Below are 22,015 nucleotides of genomic sequence, written 5' to 3' on the forward strand. Positions count from 1 at the left end.
CACTGCGCGCAGCTTTCTGGGCTCTGTGCTCTTAAAGGGGCCGCGCATGCCGTCCTATAGAGTCCCCGGCCAATGGCCGGAGGACTGCCACTATATAAGGCACCTCCTCCAAAATGGAGGTGCCTGTGCAAGGTTGTTGTTCCATATGCTAACACTTGCTTCAGCCCTCAGGTCCCACTGCCTGTCATTCCTGCCCACCAGTCTGCCTGCCAGTTACCTGTTGTGCCCGCCAGCCTGCTTACCTGGAAGCACCTGCCAGTTACCTGCCGTGCCCGCCAGCCTGCCTACCTGGAGCACCTGTCTGTTACCTGTCGTGCCCGCTAGCTTGCCTACCCGGAGCACTCGTCTGGCTATCTTCCGTACCAGCCTGCTTATCTACCCGGACGACCCATCAGCCTTCCAGCCGTGCTCATCTGCTGTACCGGTCAGTTCCTGCCATCTGACCCGAGGGAGTCACCTGCTCTCACACAAGGTCGGTCCCAGAGTGGCACCTGGTCCCCCTGCTCAGTCCCTCCCTGGTTCACGGAGTCGATTGAGCTGCCCTGCGACCTTGGTCAGGCCGAGTAGGCACTTAGTCACGCCCCTCTGGTCCCTCCTTGCACCGAAGCACAGAGGTTCCACCACCCGAACTTGTAACAGGATCGAAGAAACAACATCTAGAAGGTGTCTAAACAGAGCAGCCGTCGTGCAGTTGCGACTGTGGACTGAAAACCATACGGGCAGCCTGGGAAGTCATCCCCGTTGGGCGCATCACAGGTGGTGAGTTCATCACAAGCCCCTGCCCCACTGCCCACTATGTATCAGTAGGACTCCTGGGTTCCCCCCACTCAAGAAGCTAGGTGGATAGCAGTGGTAGTAGAAGTGAAGAAGCGCCGGTAGCGCCGCATCAGTGAGGAGCTCCAGCATCCCGAGGGAGCCATGGCTAGCCGTATGACATGCGGTCTAATTAAGTTCTTTTTCCCAACACGAGGGTATGGGTCTATCCGGGAGGCTGGGACCGGTGGGAAAATATACGTTAATGCCTGGTCCATTACATTTGAGGGCCCCCCTGCAGGAATGGGACCTGGTGGCCTTCATAAGGGAAGAAGGTCCCAGGTGTCCTTATGTGCTAGCAGTTACCAGGATTTCCTCTGAAGAATAACGGCAGAATAGAGAGGCCCAGAGGCTCGTACGGCCACAGGTGACGGCCGCAGCTCAGGTGGCAGCCACTGAAAAGGAGGACCTCATTTCCCTGGGGTCAGTTTCACCAGTTCCGGGGCCTGAGACTACAGGTGTCTGAGCTGCACCCACAAGTGATGGCATGGCCACCAAGTCCAATGATTAGAGAGCAAGTCTGTAGAGGAAGCGGGGACTTGTCCTCGAGTGTGTCATCCACCGGGCCCACTTTCATATATGTGCAGGGCCATCGAGTGGCCAACTATTCCGGCCACAAATAAACTCCAGAATAAGCGCGTCCCCTTTAAGTTTTTGGGCTAATTCTGAGTTGTGCTAGTTGCGCCACAAAATGGAAAAGACTGTTCTGCATCTCTGAGGGCAAGGGACCCTAAAGGAAAACTGGGAATGCCCGGTACTGGCCAGTATGGCCCCAAGTTTGTTTGCAGTGAACTGTTTTAGGCTCCCAAGTTCTGTTACACTTGTTGCGCATTCCTCTGCTGGATTATGGGACTGAAACCTCTATAGGGTTAATCAACCCATTCGCAACATACATGGACTGTGTGTGTAGCTGGTCTGAGGACTGTGCCCTTTTTTTTCCTTGAACTGTCTTTATACTCACCTTTAACTTTCCTCATAGGGGCTGATGAGCAGCACAGTTGTTTTAAAGGGGCTGTATTTTGCAAAAAGGAGGGACTGTTAGGACGACCCGAGGATCGTGCCGGGTCATTGCTCCTGGACTGTCGGAGCTCTGGTGAGATGGAGAGTTGATGTTTAATATGTACTTCCTGTGTTTGGATACCCAGAGCAGGATAAGTTGGCCAATGTGCCTGTTATATTTTAAAATGGACACGTCGTGTCTAGGTCCCAGGAGCAAGGGGACAGTTGAACCCATGTTTTAAGAAGAAGGAACTTAGACACTTAATGGGGGTTACCACAGCGGAGGGACCAGGGTCAGACGGACCCGAGGAACAAAAATGGATACCCGATGAACGAGCCTGGTTAAAAGAGAAATCTGCCCTAAGACATCATTAAAGTATGGGCTAATGAGGCCAGAGAAGGACTCTAGTAAAAAAGCATTATAACTGTATATGTTTACTAAATGTATTAAAATGGTACTGCATAAATATTTTATCAGTACCGTATGGTCAGGGACGACCATGTTTTACTAGGGAGGAATGTAAGGGTGTGTTCAGGGCAATTCATACCCTTCATCCCTTCCCAAGGAGTACGCTCTTGTTGTAATGTGTACAAGGTTTTATGATTATTAACACTGTGCATGATTCAAATGTATTTTATTAACATTGACAGGCTATAGTATTGTATTGTATTACATTACTAGATATGGATAGTCAACAGAAAAAACTGACCGGCACTTCCAAAACAAGAAATAGGTGTGTACAGGTGCTTACAAGGAGCAGCTACCTGAGAAATCTTAGCGCATAAATTGGCCAATTCATTTTAATTGCAGCGGGATCTTGCATTCCCACACACAAGCACACTTTTGTCTCTTAGAGAGGAGTTCACACAGGCAGGTTCCTGGTATAACGAGAAATGCCTTAACATGGCTACCAGGTACACATGAATTGGCCAATTTATGCGCTAAGATTTTTAATTTATTTCTATTTTCTAGAGCAGTAATGCGATTCAAATTTCATATATTTCATGTAAGTATACTTAGCGTTGTAGAGTGCTACTTTGTTTGTTAGTTAGATATGGATAGTGTAAGGATAAGCAGTTAACAATGTAGATATAGGATTAACATTAGGCACAATAGAGATAGGAAGTGTGAAGTGTCAGTGATGACACAGGTAATTGTTTTAAGAATAGGTCCAGTGTCAGAGAGGCTTAGTTCATGTGTTTAGGGAATTTCCCAGTTGGGGGGGTGCATAGTTAAGATAAGAGGGAGAGCATTTCCAGTCAAAGATCAGTTTAGTCAGAAGTTGGGAAGTGACTAGTGTGAGGTCCAAGTTCAGATGCGGAGGGCTGCTGGGAACCAGGGGTGGATTAAGAGTAGCTAGGGCCAAGGGCAGTTCAGAAAGTCTGGGCCCCCTCCACCCTCGTCACGCAAATTTTTCCCTTATGCACAAAACTATACATAACGTAGTGCTATACATAACAGAACAGAAATGGGAGATTAATTTTCCCAAGGGGCCACATGAGAGACTGTGACTGTTGTGGAGGCCGAACCAATAGGCTGAAATTAAAGGCTGCTCAATATAAATATACTAATTATTTTTGTATATTAATTGTATGACTTTATAGTAAGCAGAATTAAAGGGAACCTGTCAGGTCCCGTATGCTCTCCAATCCAGCAGCATTCAGCTATATGCAATTATACCCCCTCCTGTAACATTATTCAGTTAAATAAATGCTTTAAAAATTATTTCTAACCTTTTCTTTCCCTATCCTAATGAGGGTTTTGACTAGTCGATAGGGTGTTAGTTGCCCAGACTAGTCAGCCTTCTTCCATGTTATCACGCCCCTGCAGGCATGATAACATAATTTGCACGAGTGGCATCATCATTGGCTAATGCAAATGTGCTCAGGCAGAGTCACTGCGCCTCTGCTGCCGAGTGTCCGATTCCCAGCTTCAGAGGCAAGCGCTGCACATGACCTGAAGTTCAGACGATAGCCCCCTCAATCAATAACCAAAGAGATGAACCTATGGGGCCCTTATACATGTAAACCAGTCCATAACAAAACAAAAAAAAACTAAAAAAATTCTCTTTATTTAATTAATTTAAAAATCCAATACATAAATGCACCCACATTTAGGCTGTGTGCCCACTATGCGTTTTCCAAGCGTTTATACTGCGGAATTTCCGCAGCATAAACGCTTGGGAAACGCTTGGTAATCCGCCCCCCATGGTCCCCAATGACAAGCCGCAATGTCAATGCCCATGCTGCGGATTTTCCGCAGCATTTATGCTGCACTCAAAAATCCGCAGCATGTCCATTAATTTTGCGGACACGCAGCGTAATCACCGACATTGACTTGCATTGAAACGCATAATATCCGTGTCAGTACATTTGTACACACGGATATTATGCGTTTCTATGTGCGGATGGTACCCAAGTCTGGAGAAGAGGAGACTCTCATCCAGACCTGGGTACCTTAGAAACTGTAAAAAAAAGAATTTAAAATAAAAAATATAGTTTATACTCACCTTCCGATGTCCTCCCGGTGTTCTCTCTGCCGCGTCCGGACTCTTGCAATGCTTGCGCTCATGTGAATGACCTGCCATGACGTCACTGATTCATGTGACCCATCACATGGCTCAATGACGTCACCACAGGTCATTCACATCAGCGCAAGCATTGCAAGAGACCGGACGCGGCAGAGAGAACACCGGGAGGACATCGGAAGGTGAGTATAAACTATATATTTTTTTTTTTTATCATTCTTTTTCTTTTTTTTTAACTAACTTGGTCACATTACTATAAATCCATGCCAGTTGCATGGATTTATATAGGTATATAAGGAAAGAAAAGGGAAATTTCAGCCTACCATGCATATGCCATAAGGGTCTACTGGTGCACGGAAATCCTTGGTAGCAAGTCCAGGGATGAGAAGCAGTAGGAAGTGGTTTAGAAAAACCACTTCCTAATGGACTAAACCACTTCCTAATGGATTTATATAGTGTGACCAAGTTGTCAAGCACTTTCCAAGTGATGCTAAAATCGCTTGGAAAAGCACTTGATAACCCGCATGCAGAAATGCATGCAAAAACGCTTGACAAACGCTTCTACCTGGCGGGAAAACGCATGCAAAAAACGCATGCGTTTTTCCTGCCAGGGAGAGGAATAAAAAATATGCAGAATTTCTGCATCGTGGACACATAGCCTTACACAGACACAAAGTGATTTAAAAAGAAAGAGCAGAAATAATCAGAGACAGGGATGAGTTCTGCCCTTCACAATTCCCTCCCGGACAGCGGAGGTCGGCCCCTAAGGTGAAGCGGTCTTGTGGCCCCGCTCCTCGTCAACTGCACCTATGTAACTCTACCACTAGCCCAGCCCCCCAGGATAACATCATGCCCTGCAGCTCCCCCCTTCCCCAGGATAACATCATGCTCTGCAGCTCCCCCCCTCCCCAGGATAACATTATGCCCTGCAGCTCCCCCTCCCCCGGATAACATAATGCCTTGCAGCCTCCCCCCCCAGGACAACATTATGCCCTGCAGCTCCCCCTCCCCCGGATAATATAATGCCTTGCAGCCTCCCCCCCCCCAGGATAACATCATGCCCTGCAGCTCCCCCTATCCTAAGATAACATAATGCCTTGCAGCCCCCCCAGGATAACATCATGCCCTGCAGTTCCCCCCCAGGATAACATCATGCTTTGCAGCCCCCCCATAGGATAACATCATGCCCCGCAGCCCCCCCCCTCAAATAACATAATGCCTTGCAGCCCACCCCCAAGATAACATCATGCCCTGCAGCTGCCCCCCAGGGTAACATTATGCCCTGCAGCTCCCCCCAGGATAACAATGCCCTGGTAGTGGGAGGCCAAGCTGCGATATATAACGGTTATTTCTATGATGTCCGGAGCCTACGGCTTGGGCCATGTAGCAAGGAGTGGGCCTGGTCTTCTGATATCTCAAGGTCGGTGGACGTGGAATTACAGTGAATTCTTGAGGCTGATGGAGTCAGCAGGCTTCGGGTTAGTCCAGATTAAGCATGTGACAGAACAGAGGAGGAATTGTGCTAAGGAGGAATAAACTGTGCTTTGCTGTGTCCTAGTGCACCTGTACCCACTTGATGAACTTGGACTGTTTAGTAATACTTTGAATGTTGCAAGAAACCGGATGTCCCATGAATTGTGTGCGGCGGCTCCTGCGGCCAGAAGCCTGGAGGAAACAGAGACCTGCAGCACTCAAGTGATTGTGATGAACCCAGACCCTACAGCACACTAGTACTGGAACACCCCCGTCTGTAAAGTGCCAGAGCACAACCGGACAGCAGCTCGATTGCGACTACCGCTCTGTCGCACTTTACACTCTTATTTATTCTGAGTGTTGGATGAGACCTACCCATTCAAGCCTTTGGATGTGCAAAAAAAAATCAGATGCCATTTAGAGTCACCGTATAGTATCTGTTTTTTATGGATACATTGCAATTCTTTAAAATAGGAAACTGTAAATGATTAATAACTACTCTTATTAACTAATACCTACTGCTATAAAAAATGGATTGCATACGGACTGCATATGGATGACAAGTGAGAAAAATATCCCTTGAGTCATGCGAAACTACCCTAAGGCTATGTGCCCACGATGCAAAAATGCAGCAGAAATTTTCCTGAGCATTTCTGCATCTCCCTGGCAGAAAAACGCATGCGCTTTTTACATGCGTTTTTGACGTGTATTTGATGCACATTTGACGCGTTTTTTTTGCCATGCGTTTTTCTAATGCATTGTATAGACAAATGCGCATGCAGAAAAGCACAAGAATTGGTCATGTCCGTATTTTTTCTGTGAGTAAAATCTGCGCAGAAAAAATCCTGACCATGTGCACAGAACTTGCAGAATGTCATAGGAAGTCATGGGATAAGGTACGCAATGCGTTTCTGTGCTTCAAATACTGATAGTGGGGCCGTGACCTTAGTAACTGTTCAGCATCCAGCTGATATTTGAGATTATGTGTCAGACCCTCACCAATCTGATTTGTAGTGAAACATTTCTTTAATAAACACAAATCCATATTTTTCATTACACTCTTTTTTCTTTGCTCATCAAGTTCCACTTGTTATTTTACTGCAAGGCTGTAACAACACATTGTGGTCACAGCTTGCGGTCCCGAGCAGCGTGAATACAATGCATGCTTTTTTAGTATAAATATATATACCTGGTCTCCAGTCCTTCCATGTACTCTTTCTTCTTCTTTCGACTTTCTTGTGCTGACTGTTTATTGCGGATTTTACGTCTAATTTTCTTAAGGATGCGTTCTTCATACTGTTAATTAAGTACATTACAAACATTTTCAGCTCTTTTCTGACGGTTGTCGGGAAATGTGGCCAAATAAAATAAATACATCTGCTGCTTGCAATGACAGTGCAGCTGCCACTAATGGAAGCTAACTTTGTACAGATTTATACAGATCCCATAGTATTAAATACTAAACCTACATGCAAGGAGAATGTCATTTATCAAATAACAAAAATACACTGTCTACTGCAGATTTCTGCTGAAATTAGTTTTACACAGAATTTTGAACCTAACAACGATGTATCTAGGAGGGGGAGGGGGCAGCCGGGGCATGTGCCCCAAGCGCAGCCAGCAGGGGGAGTGCAGTCGGGTCAGTGGTCCGAAGTGTCTTCCCCAGCATTCTGCCGCCCCCCAGATTGGGACTCAGCCGTTATCTGAGTAGTGATGGGTAAAATGCGATTTTTTGGTGAGCCGGCTCTTTTGGCTCCGAAAATGGCTCTTCATTTCCTATTACCTTTGGCTTTAAATTTGAAGCCAAATTCTGGTATGTTTTAACCCATGATTGTATACCTTTTAGTAAAAATCTACACATGTGCCAATTTATGACATAAAACAGAATAGTTTCCAGAATAACCAGATTTTATATTATTTGCTGTAAAAACTTTAACAAACACAAAATGAACATGCAAAATACCAACAAGATACTAATTATCAGTGCCACATTTTAAAGCTACCTTCACACTTGGCGAGTTCGCTGTGGGCTGTCTGCTGCAAACAGTCTGCAGCAAAACTGCAGTGTCAAATGTCGCATCTGCATCCAGGCGGATTTAGATAAGGAATTTGCTGCGGAATTCACCCGTCCATTGACTGCAATGAATTTCGCATATCGGATATTCTGCACATACTGACATGCTGCTGCTGAAGCCAATTTCACACCTCATGTCAGATTCTGAATTTTTCCACGAAGTGAGAATGTGTTTTGGATAAAAACCATTGCCACTGTTGGCTTCTGTAAATGCCATGGAATTTCCACGCTGATGATCTGCATGGAAACTCCGCTGCAAATCCACAAAGTGTGAAGGCAGCCTAAAATTGTCTTTAGGACCCATTGGATAGATAAACTAAGTGCCATAGCTTGGATGGACTGATTCAGTTTATTTCTTCTGTTATTATCTGTTTTGGAAAAGACTGTTTTTTTGGTGTCCCACCAAGGACCAATGTCTTTTGCCATCACTAATATAATGTCATTAAAGGGGTTGGATCACATGGGCATTAGTGCCATTAATTGAAGAGAACTTTTTAAAATAGGTATATTCTCCATATACTTATTTTAAAAATTCTGCTTCAATCCTGCTGGTATTCCATAAAAACCTATGTAACTGTTTACATGGGTTTCCATGGAAGTTGTCCTGTGCCGGAGCCCTATTCAGCAAAAGACACACAGGATGCGACCATGTTGTCGGCCAGCGCTCGCTGACTGACCGCATGGACTATGCAGCACCCGAGCCTGCGATCCAGTGATGCTCAATCCAGCGATGGTATGTTTGCAGAGGAGATCCTTATCTGCCCTGCCCATATGCATCGCTGGATCATTTGTTCTCTTCCATTCAAGTGAATGAGAGAGAACAAGGGACGCACATTTACATCCGCTGTTTCTCCATCGCTCAGCGAGGATTTACAAGCTGGCGGTAAATAACTATAATCAGGCTAAATCCAGATGTCAGTGTTCCTTTAATAAAGTGCCTGACTGCCTGACTGCTGCTTGCTTGTCACAGATTGGAGGGGGGCGGGGCTGTGAGTCAGTGCTATGTGCGGCAGCAGGAGGAGCAGGCATTCTCAGTCTCCTGGATAAGATCAGAGTGACTACTGCCGGGAGGGGAGGGGCCGGGAGGGGCGGGGCCAGAGGGGAAGGAGGGGCGGGGCCAGAGGGGTGGGGCGTGGCCAGAGGGGAAGGGTGGGGCGGGGCCAGAGGGGAGGGAGGGGTGGGGTGGGGCCAGAGGGGAGGGAGGGGCGGGGCCAGAGGGGAGGGAGGGGAGGGGTGGGGCAGGGCCAGAGGGGGAGGGGCGGGGCGGGGCCAGAGGGGAGGGAGGGCGGGGCGGGGCCAGAGGGGATGAAGGGGCGGGGCTGTGAGTCAGTGCTATGTGCGGCAGCAGGAGGAGCAGGCATTCTCAGTCTCCTGGATAAGATCAGAGTGACTACTGCCGGGAGGGGAGGGGCCGGGAGGGGCGAGGCCAGAGGGGAAGGAGGGGCGGGGCCAGAGGGGAGGGAGGGGCGGGGCCAGAGGGGAGGGAGGGGCGGGGCCAGAGGTGAGGGAGGGGTGGGGCCAGAGGTGAGGGAGGGGCGGGGCCAGAGGGATGGGTGGGGCGGGGCCAGAGGTGAGGGAGGGGTGGGGCCAGAGGGGAGGGAGGGGTGGGGCCAGAGGGGAGGGAGGGGTGGGGCGGGGCCAGAGGGGGGAGGGGCGGGGCCAGAGGGGAGGGAGGGGCGGGGAAGGGCCAGAGGGGAAGGAGGGGCGGGGCCAGAGGGGAGGGAGGGGAGGGGCAGGGCGGGGCCAGAGGGGAGGGAGGGGCGGGGCCAGAGGGGGAGGGATGGGTGGGCGGGGCCAGAGGTGAGGGAGGGGTGGGGCCAGAGGGGAGGGAGGGGTGGGGCGGGACCAGAGGGGAGGGAGGGGCCAGAGGGGACGGAGGGGTGGGGCGGGGCCAGAGGGGAAGGAGGGGCGGGGCCAGAGGGGAGGGAGGGGAGGGGCAGGGCGGGGCCAGAGGGGACTGACTGTTGAACGTGAACTGGCAAAGAGCCGTTTAAATTTCAATTGGCTCCCTGCCAGGAGCCGACTCATATGATTCACTATAAAGAGCCGGCTCGTTCAGGAGCTACCCATCACTAGCATGAGGCTCAGAGAAGCTGCAGCGTGCTGACTCCCAGTGATTGTAGTCGCATATCTCAAACAAGAGTATAATTGAAGCTCTGACCACCGGGTCAGCACCACGCTAGAAGTGTGATCAGGTCATGTGATCATGCTGCTGACGTCACTCGCTGGCACCCAGAAGCACGAAGAGCATGGAACATGGGCGGTAAGTGCTCCACACTGGAGCTGAAGACAACGAAGATTACTGGGGGGGGGACACTTCCTGTGTGGGTGGGTGTATTTACTGTGGGAAGTATATACTCTGTGTGTGTGGACGGGTGTGTATTTATTGTTGGGGTATATACTCTGTGTGTGGGGGGTGTATTTACTGTGTGGGGTATATACTCTGTGAGGTGTATATATTGTGTGTGGGTATTTACTGCATAGGGGAGATTTAGTGTAACTGGGGGAAGATTTGAGGACACAAGTTTGGGGAGCAAGGAAGGGACCAGTGCAGAAACAATATGGAGAGTCAAGGGGATGTGTGAGGAGGCAGTACAGAAAGTGTGAGGGTAAATGTATGATGCGGGAGGGGGAAACGCGTGAGGAGACTATTGAGGGAACGAGGAAACAGTATGGGGGGAGAAAAGTGTGAGTGAGCAGAGAAAAGAGACTGAGAAGTGGGCGGGGGATAGCATGGGGGGACAGTGTAAGATCACAGGAAGAGACTGTATGCTAAGGAGGGGGAGTGTGGTGAGGGGGCACAGTACAGAGACTGGGCCCCTACAGGGGGGACACAGTGTGAGAGGACAATGTGAAGACAGGCCCCAGTATGGTAAGGAGAGGACAGTGTGGAGGGCATGTACCATAAGAGGGACAGTGTGGGAGTCATATTTTGTGCAGGAAATATAATGAGGGGCAATTATTTATTCAGGGGCTCAGTGTAGGGCAGATATTTTTATTCAGGAGCATTATAATGACACAGCTATCTTTAAAGGGGTTGTCCAGTCAAAAGTGATAAGTCTGCAATCACGCTGTGTCACTGCAGTTTTATTAATCCCTCCAGCGCAGGCTCTGTGCGCTGCGGGGATTTGCCAGTTTTAGACCCAGTAACGGAGGGTATGTATGTGTTCTACATGCCCCCAGCCAGTGGGCACGGCCTCGCTCTCTATGCACTTGTACAAGTGTATGGAGCGAGGCAGTGCTGAATGGCTGGGAATATGTAGATATGTATAACATACAAATAGCCTCCGGTCCCGGGTCTCATTCCGGCGAATCCCCGCAGCTAACAGAGCCTGTGCTGGAGAGATTCATAAGACTGCAGTGACACAGCGTGATTGCAGAATTATCACTTTTGACCGGACAAGCCCTTTAAGGGCACCGTGTGGGGATGTGCTGGAGAAAGATGGAGGTCTGCAGAGATGAGCTGTGGATGAGCAAAGTCATCATGGCATCTGGACAAGATGAAGAAGTAAAGAAAGACAACGACTCCAAAGACAATGTCATCCATCGGGTACCTGGATGTAAATGTTTTTTCGTGATACTAATTCTCAGATTTTTATTTATGTTAGGAGCATTAAAAATGTTGTCCACGTTTGTGATGAGTCTGCAGTCATTCTAAGTGACTGCAGACTTCTGAATTCTCACAGTGTGCACTGCATGCTGTCAGGATTCTCTCATGCCGGCGATTTGTATACATGCAGTCACGTGCTGACTAGACATGCGTGTCGTCACTCAATGAAAATGAATTGAGCGAGGCAGGACACGTCTAGGCAGAATGTGGCCATAAGTATACAACTCTCATACTTGTGCTGACATGACCGTCCATTTTTGCCATGGAAAGGGAGAATCCTAAAAGTGTGCAGTGCATGCGCTGTGAGAATTCAGAAGCCTGCAGTCACATAGAATGACTGCAGACTTTCATCTCAAACCTTCAAAAGCCTTTTAATTATAAAATGAAGCCCTGTAGCTAATTCTAACAGTGTGTAACATCCTCACTGTCAGGATTCAGATCTGCTTGCAGGTTCCATCAGTCATCCCATGGCCACTTCACTCGTATGTGATGTTATTACTTACTGTCACGTGACAACTAGCTTCTCTTCCTGCTTCTCTGTTTTTCACTGAACATTGAGAGAATTAGGAAGAGCAGTTTGTTGGCATGTGACCATAAGTGCAAGTCGCATTTTTGCTTGGGATGGGGGGGGCGCCAAACTGAATTCTTGCCCCGGGTGCCAGTCCTAGATGCAACTCTGCCTAACTACACTTGTTAAAGATATCAGGGGACACATTCTGAGTTTTGTTATAGGACCTTTAACCCTTTTCTGACGTGGTACGTAATTGTACGCACCACGTCATAACCCCCGGTTCAGCGCGGGCTCCAGCGTGGAGCCTGCACTAAACCGGACACATGACAGCTGATCTATACAGCTGACATGTGCCTGCAAAAGCTGCGGGTGGAATCGCGATCCACCCGCGTCTGTTAACTAGTTAAATGCCATTAACAATCTCTGGCATTTAAACTGGCATTTAACTTGCGCAAATTGGATGCGCGTCCCTTACCCTGCCCATCGGTGACCCTATCACATGATGGAGGTCACCGGTGGGTTGGCATGACAACCCGGGGTCTGCAAGAGACCCCTGTGGTTATCATGGCCAGATTGCTATGAGCACCGCCCAGTGGTCGGCGCTCATAGCAAGTGAGCAAATCTGCTACATACAGGCGATCTGCTCATTGCCTGTATGTAGCAGTGCCGATCAGGTAATTGCTGCTTCTAGTTTCCCATGGAGACTATTGAAGCAAGCAAAAAGTAAAAAAAAAAAAAGTTTTTAAAAATATTAAAAAAATATAAAAGTTTAAATCACCCCCCTTTCGCCCCATTCAAAATAAAACAATAAAAAAAACACATATTTGGTATCGTCGCATTCAGAATCGCCCGATCTATCAATATAAAAAAGAATGAATCCGATCGGTAAACAGTGTAACGAGAAAAAATTCTAAACGCTAGAATTACGCTTTTTTGGTCGCTGCAATATTGCGATAAAATGCAATAACGGGCGATCAAAACATCGGATCTACCCTAGAATGGTATCAATAAAAAAGTCAGCCCGGTGCGCAAAAAATAAGCCCTCACCCGGCCCCAGATCCCAAAAAATGGAGACGCTACGGGTCTCGGGAAATGGCGCCATATATTTTTTTTTTTTAACACTTAAATAAAAAAAAAAACCTATACATGTTTGGTGCCCACAAACTCGTAGTGACCTGGAGAATAATAATGGCAGGTCAGTTTTAGCATTCAGTGAACTTGGTAAAAAAAAAACAACCCAAAACACAATTGTGGAATTGCACTTTTTTTTGCAATTTCACCGCACTTGGAATTTTTGTCCCATTTTCCCGCACACGATATGGTAAAACCAGTGATGTCGTTCCAAAGTACAACTCGTCCCGCAAAAAATAAGCCCTCACACGGCCATATTGACCAAAAAATAAAAACCCTATGGCTCTGGGAACAAGGGGAGCAAAAAACGAAAGCGGAAAATGCTCTGTCATGAAGGGGTTAAGATACATAAACCAAAGGGGCCAATGAAGAGTGGACAGTAATTTATCTACTTTTTTTTACATGCAGTTAGAAACTAGTTTAACCCCTTCCTGCCAAAGCCAATTTTCACCTTCCGAACCAGGCCAAATTATTCAAATCTGATGTGTCACTTTGTGTGGTAAAAACTCTAGAATGCTTCTAAATATCTCCGTGATTGTGAGAATGTTTTTTTTCATGACACATTAGCCACGATTCAAAAAGACCTGCATGAACAACGCCAATCTTGGTGAGGGAGCAAGTTGCAGTCGGCTGCTCCTGATTCATTAAGAGATGTATGGAGCTCAATGAATGAAGAGTGTCTGATAAGTGGCATGCGCCTCCATTCTCCTCGCCACAAATCTTATTACAGCTGGGGACTGGAGTAAGATTTCCAGCTTAAGGAATATCAAAGCTAATACTGAATTAAACAAGCTGTTGTCACATCCCTGTCCCAACCCAGCTCTGCCCAAAATGGCAAGAAAACGGCAAAAAATGCAAATTTTTTACGCAACTTAGTGATTTTTGTGAGTCTTTATCGCATTTTTGACTCGTGGGTTTTTGTCTCTTCTTGGTATGTCATGTTTAAATAAAACTGCTTTTCTTTTGATACTTCCTAGTATTTGGCTTTGACAAGATTTTATTGATAAAGTCATGTGTGGATTACGTGCGTTTTTTTCATGTTTTCCCACAGCGGAAACGCACTAAAAATGCATACACATTTTTTTTTACTTATGAATTTTCCACATCTATTGCAAGCCTATGGGGTAAATCTACACATAACTCAGCATACCCGCAAGAGATAAAAGCAAGTGGTGGATTTCAAACACACGCCGCAGGTCAGAGAACCATAACAGCACAGTGGGCATGAGATTTTGTATAAATCTCATCCACTTTGCTGAAATTGTAAGACTTTGCATTTTTTGCACAGCTATAACACACAGCATCAAAAACTTACCAAAAACTCATCATGGGCACACAGCCTAAGGTCACGTGCCCACATTGAAATTTGGTGACTTTTTTGCCTCAGTATTTGTAGCCAAAACCAGGAGTAGAACAATCAGAGGAAAAGTATAATCGAAACACGGCACTCCTGTATTTATCACCCACTCATGGTTTGGTTTTACAAATATTGACATTAAAAACTCACATACTCAACATGTGCATGTGGCCGTAGGGTATTCAACACCACATTCAGAAAGTTTTATAACGCTTCAGAGGAGCCACAAGAATTAATACAAAGAAAAAAATGAAATTATTTTTTGAACCAAAATGTTGCTTTTTCCCCCAATTTTTTTATTTTTACAAGGGTCAAGGGAGAAGTACACTGATACCTCATAAGTGATACCAGTTTGAGCACACAGTTGGGCTTGGAAGAGAATGAGAGTAGAGATGAGCAAATGTTTTGAAGTTTGGGTTCGTCAATCAAACCCAAATGGGGCCCCGAACATATCTGGTTTCCCGTGCTGTCATCTGCTTGACAGCGCGGGAGACGGGCTGTGATCGACGGTAAGATCGCTACCGTCCGCAGCTGTGACAGTGACCTGCGGTAAAAAGCTTACCGCCGGTCATACACGCTGGCTGATGGGACTACTACCACCATCATCCGGCACCTTCTGTCACTGTACACAAGCAGCACAAGCACCGCTGATGGGAGGAATAATCTCTCATCAGCAGTGCTTGTGCAGTGAAAGTGAAAGTATAAAAAAAAAATTAAATAAATAATTATGTAGATAAAAATAAACACATTATACTCACCTACATCTTGGCCCCAATGTTCTCAGCACCAGTAAAATTTAAAAAAACACCATATACTCACCTTACTACTAATCCCCAAAGCCCATGTCCCCTGTAATAGACATAAAATAATAAACCACCATAATCCTCACTTGTCCGCCGCAATGTAACAGCGAGTGTCTCACGTCGATGTCACTGATAGCACAGCCACATCAGGAGATATGACTGTGCTATACGGCAGCAGGCGATACACTAACAGGAGCGCGATCGCTGCCGGCAGTGTATAGCGCAGAGCTGCCGGCACTGAGGTCACTGGTGTTCAAACAGCTGAAGATCAGCTGAGAGCTCCAAGACCTCACGGCACCGGTGCTGCGTGAGAATTTTCCCACGCAACACTGATGCCATAAGTGAGGTCCCGGAGCTCTCCGCTGATCTTCAGCTGTTTGAACTCAAGTGACCTCAGTCACTGCAGCACAGCGCTATAAACTGACAGGAGTGATTACACTCCTGTCACTGTGTACAGTGCTCTCTTCTACAGCAGTCACACTAGTGATTGCTGATGTGGCTGCTGAAGAAGTGACCAATGATCGCCATGGGATACTGGGATTATGTCATGACTGCGGACAGGTGAAGGATATTGTTGTTTTTTATTTTTGGGTTCTTTCAGGAGATGAGGACTTTGGGAATGGGCGTTAGGTGAGTATACGGTGTTTTTTATTTTCAAATAAATTATTAAAACCGTGTGGAATTTTATATGAATAAAATACTTTATTCTGGCTGTGTCTTTATTGAAAAAATGTAAAAAAAACTTACTACGGGGTTAGTAACGGGAGCGTCTTATAGACGCCTCTCCATTATTAACCTGGGTTTCATGCCAGCCGCCAATACTAGCCTGACATAAACCCCACCTTATTACCCCATTCTCCATCGCTACACGGCAGTGGGAAGAGCGGAGGCTAAGTGCCAGAATTGGCGCATCTTATGGATGCGCCATTTCTGGAGCGGCTCAGGACTGATATTATTAGCTTTGGAGGGGGCCAGGATCCATGGCCCTATTCCTGGCTATTAATATCAGCTCACAGCTGTCTGTTTAGCCTTTGCTGGTTAGATATTATAGGGGCACCCTATGTCAATTTTTTCTGGGGACCCCTGTAATCAAGCCAGTAAAGGCTAAGCAAACAGCTGTGAGCTGTTATTAATAGCCAGTGAACATCTTTGGCTAATGGCCCCTTCCCCGGCTAGTAATATCAGCCCCCAGCTGTTGGCTTTCCCACTGCTGGTTATGAAAATGATGCAGGATCCCACTCCATTTTTTTTTTTTTTTAATTGAATTCTTCATTCATAAGAAGTCCCATGCCCACTGTGCTTGTTTTTGACGCTGCGTAAACTCACCCGCAGCATGTAAATTTTTGTAGCGGAGAAGCAAGTCTCCACTACAGATTTTGACTGATTGAAATGTCATTACATGCGGTGGATCCGCATGTACTGACAAAACAAGTGCAGCATTAGAATGCAGCGTTTTGGACGCAGTGATATTTTCACCCCTGGGCCGTTGGTAATCCAAGGGTTAAGGTATGTGCACACAATCCGGACAAGCAGTGCTTTAGACGCAGCATACTTTATGCTGCGTCCAAAGCTTTACGTTCTATTGAACGCAGGTGAGTCATTGAGTTCATTGAACCATGTGGATTTCTAGAAATCCCATCCACTATGCTGTAATATCTGGCCGCTGCGTGTTTGACGCTGCATAAGCACGCAGCGTCAAACCCGCTGTGGCTCCTGATCGTATGCACATACCCTTAAAACGATGTTACATGGTTTTTTTTTCAAATATCTTTAGCTCCAAAAAGCATTCATTGCTGTACAAAAACACGTGCAAAAAATGCACCAAAAACTCTGCAGCAAAGTAAATGATAAATGTGAAGTGTCATGCACATGACTCGCCCCCTGGGCCATGGGACACTCGGAGCCGGGCAACGGGGAAACGATGGTAGTAGTGGCAACCCGGTCCGTGGCTCAGGGTGGTCAGACCAGTGGCAGTCCTTTATAAGTTTTAAGTGATGTCCGACTACGCCACCCATGGATTGCGGTTATTATGAACCGCCGCTGCAAAGTAATCCCCTGAGGCTGATGGTGTGCGCAGCTGAGATTATATAGCTCCCCACGGGAGGAGTGTAACCCCAGGGCGGTGCAGTGGATGGTGGGGGTGATGGTGAAGAGAGTCCCAGTACCGTTAGTGCTGGAGGATCAAGGAGTACACAGACAACGTACTGCAGTCCAATGTCTTTTACTCACAGTTCATATGCTCCGGGTCACTTCTGTCAGCAATGACCGCCCGAGCCGTGCTGCGTCCACCAGGTGAGGGGCTCGGTCAACCCCCAGGCAGTTCAGGAGCATGGCACAGGACCCCCTTCTATCCTTTCTCTGGCCTGCCCCACCAGTGACCCACTTTTGTCCAGCTGCCGCGAATCTGCGCGGGTAAACGTGGGCCCCGTTCCCCGCTGTCCTATATGGTGCCTTCCTAGCAGGTTTGATGAGGTGTCGCACCAATAAATGATCACGACCTCCTGTCTTTGGCTGAGGGTAGTTTCTCCTCCACCAACTTGGGATCCGGTACCCTTAATCTGCCTGACCCTTCACCCGGTATTCTCACGGGCTCTTAGGGTCCCTTCCACCTTCTTGTTCCTGAGCCCTTCTGTTTCTCTGTCTCTTCTCCTTCTTTCCTGTTCCTTCTCCTCCTCCTTCCTCGGCCTCTCACTAGTCCCACTTCTGAGCAGAGCTCCTACAGAGCCTCCACTCCCTGTCTTCTCCTCTCACTAACTCAACCCAGATCTAAGATGGTGCCCACCTTTTATACTTCCCTCTAGAACATTAGCCCAGGTGACCAGCAACCAATGAGCTCCTACCTACGCTCAGGAACCGTCCCCTCCTGCTCCTACATCACTGGGTATTCCTCCCCCCTCCCCACTCCAGCCAGGGACATGGTCTGTCGTGCCTGCATTCGTACCTAAATGGGAGCACCGTTGAACTGTCCCCCGGAAATGGGGTGAGTGTGCTGTATGCAGCTACCTGAGCCCTGGTCCATACTCCATCCTTACCCGGGAGTGGGATATCACACCTCTGGCAGAGGTGCAATACCTCTGTAGCGACTGAGCCCTCGGGGCACTACACACACATTGAGCATTTTTTGACTTGCAGATTTGGGGCAGCAAATAATCATCAACATGTCAATTCTCTGTGCGTTTTTGTCACATTTTTTGCCTGCATTTGTTCAACGCATCAATGGGTGAAAACACAGGCAAAACGCACCAAAAGCCAAAAAAGAAAATAATCTTCAGCATGAAAATTCTCTGTGCATTGAATGCACCGAAAAAAACACTTGCACGGTGAGAAATTTCCTACGCTCGTACCATTGACATCAGCGCGAGCATGGGAAATTTCTCACCATGCACTGACGTTATTTGCCCGCACAGCGAACGTGAGAACTTTCTCACGCTCGTGCTGACATCAATGAGTTGAAAGGAGTTCATGTAACATGAACCCAGCTCAACTTTATGACGGCAATGCAAGTCACTGAGGTGCGCAAGCTGGATGGCAGGCTGCATAGTTGCATCAAGCTACTATACAGCCTACCATCTAGATGTAGCAGAGCTAGACCTGTCGCAGGACAAATGGATTATGTTCTTCATGTCGGAGAGGTGAGGATGAGGTTAGTTTATTATTTTATTTTTATTGTAGGTGACAATGGATTCAGTGGAATGGGCGTTATGGTAAGTAGGGTTTAATTTAAAACTAATAAAGGAGTCTGTGTGGCTATTTCAAATAAACTATTTTATTCTGGGTGTGGGTGTTTTTTTTCCACTATTTAACTTTCACTATGGGGTTAGTAATGGGGGCGTCTTGTAGACACCTCTTTATTACTAACCTGGGCTTTATGTCAGCTACCAATATAAGCTGACATCAACCCCAGCCCTATAACCCCACTTGGCACCACCACAGGGCAATGGGCAGAGCGGAGGATAAGTGCCAGAATTGGCGCATCTTATGGATGTGCTATTTCTGGGGCGGTTGAGGGATGATGTTTGTAGTCAATATTCATGGCCCCTTTCTAGGCTATTAACATCAGCCCCCAGCTGTCTGCCTAGCCTTTCCTGGCTATTAAAATAGGGGGACCCCATGTCAATTTTTTTTTTAGTGGTCCCCCATTTTAATAGCCAGTAAAGGCTAAGTATACAGCTGTGGGCTGATATTAATAGCCTGGTAAGCTCCATGGGTATTACCTCCTTCCCAGGCTAAAAACATCTGCCCACAGGTGTCCGATTAACCTCTGTTGGTGTGTAAAATTACGGGGGACCAGGGGCGGACTGGCCAACCGAAGGATCGGGAAAACCACCAGTGGGCCACATGTCCCGATGGCCACGCCCCCAAGCCCCGCCCCCTACCCCACCTTGGCCCTGTACAGAGAACAGAGGGCCCCCCGGTTCGCTAATCATACGATTAGTGATGGGACTTCTGCAGTGGCAAAGCAGGGAGAGCGATCTCTCTGCTCTGACTGCTGCCACAGTTCCCCTCTGCCTCCTTTGTGCAGCGAGACACTGCCGGCGCGTGCGCAGGAGGTCGGTCTCAGGGCGATGACGTCATCGCCCTGAGACTGCTTCCTGTGCGCGCAGTAGAGGACGGACCCGGCGTTGCCCCAGGCAGCGGCAGCAGAATGTATGGGCTCCTGTCAGGTATATATTATTGGAGGCAGCAGAATGTATGGGCTCCTGTCAGGTATATATTATTGGAGGCAGCAGAATGTATGGGCTCCTGTCAGGTATATATTATTGGAGGCAGAAGAATCCATGGGCTCCTGTCAGGTATATATTATTGGAGGCAGCAGAATGTATGGGCTCCTGTCAGGAATATATTACTGAAAATAAGTAGAAAGATAGGGGCGCAATAGCGCTGTTATCCAACAACAACCAAGTAGGTAAAAAGAAAATGTGCTCACCTTTATGGGTTGTGAAATGCACAACTCATGTAAGAATTAGTGACGAAGGGCTGCAGACAGCACAGAATCCCTAGGGATCTTGTAGGTAGTCTGTAGTAGGATGAAGTAGGATGAAGTAGGTGCTGGTAAAAAATCCGCGCTCCTCCGTAGTGAAGAAATTTGACTAGAGATTGTATAATTAAACAATCTTGTAGTTTATTGTTAAAAGCTACGATTACTACGCGTTTCGTGGACGTCCCGTCCACTTCCTCAGGTACATAGCTGAACATATATTATTGGAGGCAGCACAATCTATGGGTTCCTGTCAGGTATATATTATTGGAGGCAGCAGAATGAATGAGCTCCTGTCAGGTATATATTATTGGAGGCAGCACAATCTATGGGTTCCTGTCAGGTATATATTATTGGAGGCAGCAGAATGAATGGGCTCCTGTCAGGTATATATTATGGGAGGCAGCAGAATGAATGGGCTCCTGTCAGGTATATATTATTGGAGGCAGCAGAATCTATGGGCTCCAGTCAGGTATATATTATTAGAGGCAGGAGAATGTATGGGCTCCTACCAGGTATATATTATTGGAGGCAGGAGAATGCATGGGCTCCTGTCAGGTATGTATTATTGGAGGCAGCAGAATGTATGGGCTCCTATCAGGTATATATTATTGGAGGCAGCAGAATCTATGGGCTCCAGTCAGGTATATATTATTAGAGGCAGGAGAATGTATGGGCTCCTACCAGGTATATATTATTGGAGGCAGGAGAATGCATGGGCTCCTGTCAGGTATGTATTATTGGAGGCAGCAGAATGTATGGGCTCCTATCAGGTATATATTATTGGAGGCAGCAGAACGTGTGGACTCCTGTCAGGTATATATTATTAGAGGCTGCAGAATGTATGGGCTCCTGTCAGGTATATATTATTGGAGGCAGCAGACTGTATGGGCTCCTCTCAGGTATATATTATTGGACACAGCAGAATCTATGGGCTCCTGTCAGGTATATATTATTGGAGGTGGCAGAAACTATGGGCTCCTGTCAGGTATATATTATTGGAGGCAGCAGAATCTATGGGCTCCAGTCAGGTATATATTATTGGAGGCAGCAGAATCTATGGGCTCCAGTCAGGTATATATTATTGGAGGCAGCAGAATCTATGGGCTCCAGTCAGGTATATATTATTGGAGGCAGCAGAATCTATGGGTTCCTGTCAGGTATATATTTTTGGAGACAGCAGAATGAATGGGCTCCTGTCAGGTATATATTATGGGAGGCAGCAGAATGAATGGGCTCCTGTCAGGTATATATTCTTGGAGGCAGGAGAATGTATGGGCTCCTGGCAGGTATATATTATTGGAGGCAGCAGAATCTATGTGCTCCTGTCAGGTATATATTATTAGAGGCTGGATTATGTATGGGCTCCTGTCAGGTGTATATTATTGGAGGTAGCAGAATCTATGGGCTCCTGTCAGGTACATATTATTAGAGGCAGCAGAATCTATGGGCTCCTACCAGGTATATATTATTGGAGCCAGCAGAGTGTTTGGGCTCCTGTCAGGTATATATTATTGGAGGCAGGAGAATGTATGGGCACCTGTCAGGTATATATTATTGGAGGCAGCAGAATCTATGGGCTCCTGTCAGGTATATTTTATTGGAGGCAGGAGAATCTATGGGCTCCTACCAGGTATATATTATTGGAGGCAGCAGAATCTATTGGTTCCTGTCAGGTATATATTATTGGAGGCAGCAGTATCTATGGGCTCCTGTCAGGTATATATTATTAGAGGCA

General features: G+C 47.2%; 1 protein-coding gene across 4 annotated transcripts in view; it reads right to left on the reverse strand.

Moving 5' to 3' along the window:
* LOC141176474 (cyclic AMP-responsive element-binding protein 3-like protein 3) overlaps positions 1 to 22,015 on the reverse strand; it is a 492,345-nt gene that overhangs the window by 207,431 nt on the left and 262,899 nt on the right. For all 4 annotated transcript variants that reach the window (XM_073660425.1, XM_073660428.1, XM_073660426.1 and 1 more), the window contains exon 6: positions 7,003 to 7,109. In XM_073660425.1, the coding sequence (XP_073516526.1) occupies positions 7,003 to 7,109 (107 nt within the window). The remainder of the gene's footprint in view (positions 1 to 7,002; positions 7,110 to 22,015) is intronic.

The sequence above is a fragment of the Phyllobates terribilis genome, unplaced genomic scaffold, assembly GCF_046119375.1.
Source record: "Phyllobates terribilis strain yellow unplaced genomic scaffold, ASM4611937v1 Scaffold_26__1_contigs__length_17865784, whole genome shotgun sequence".
NCBI lineage: Eukaryota > Metazoa > Chordata > Amphibia > Anura > Dendrobatidae > Phyllobates > Phyllobates terribilis.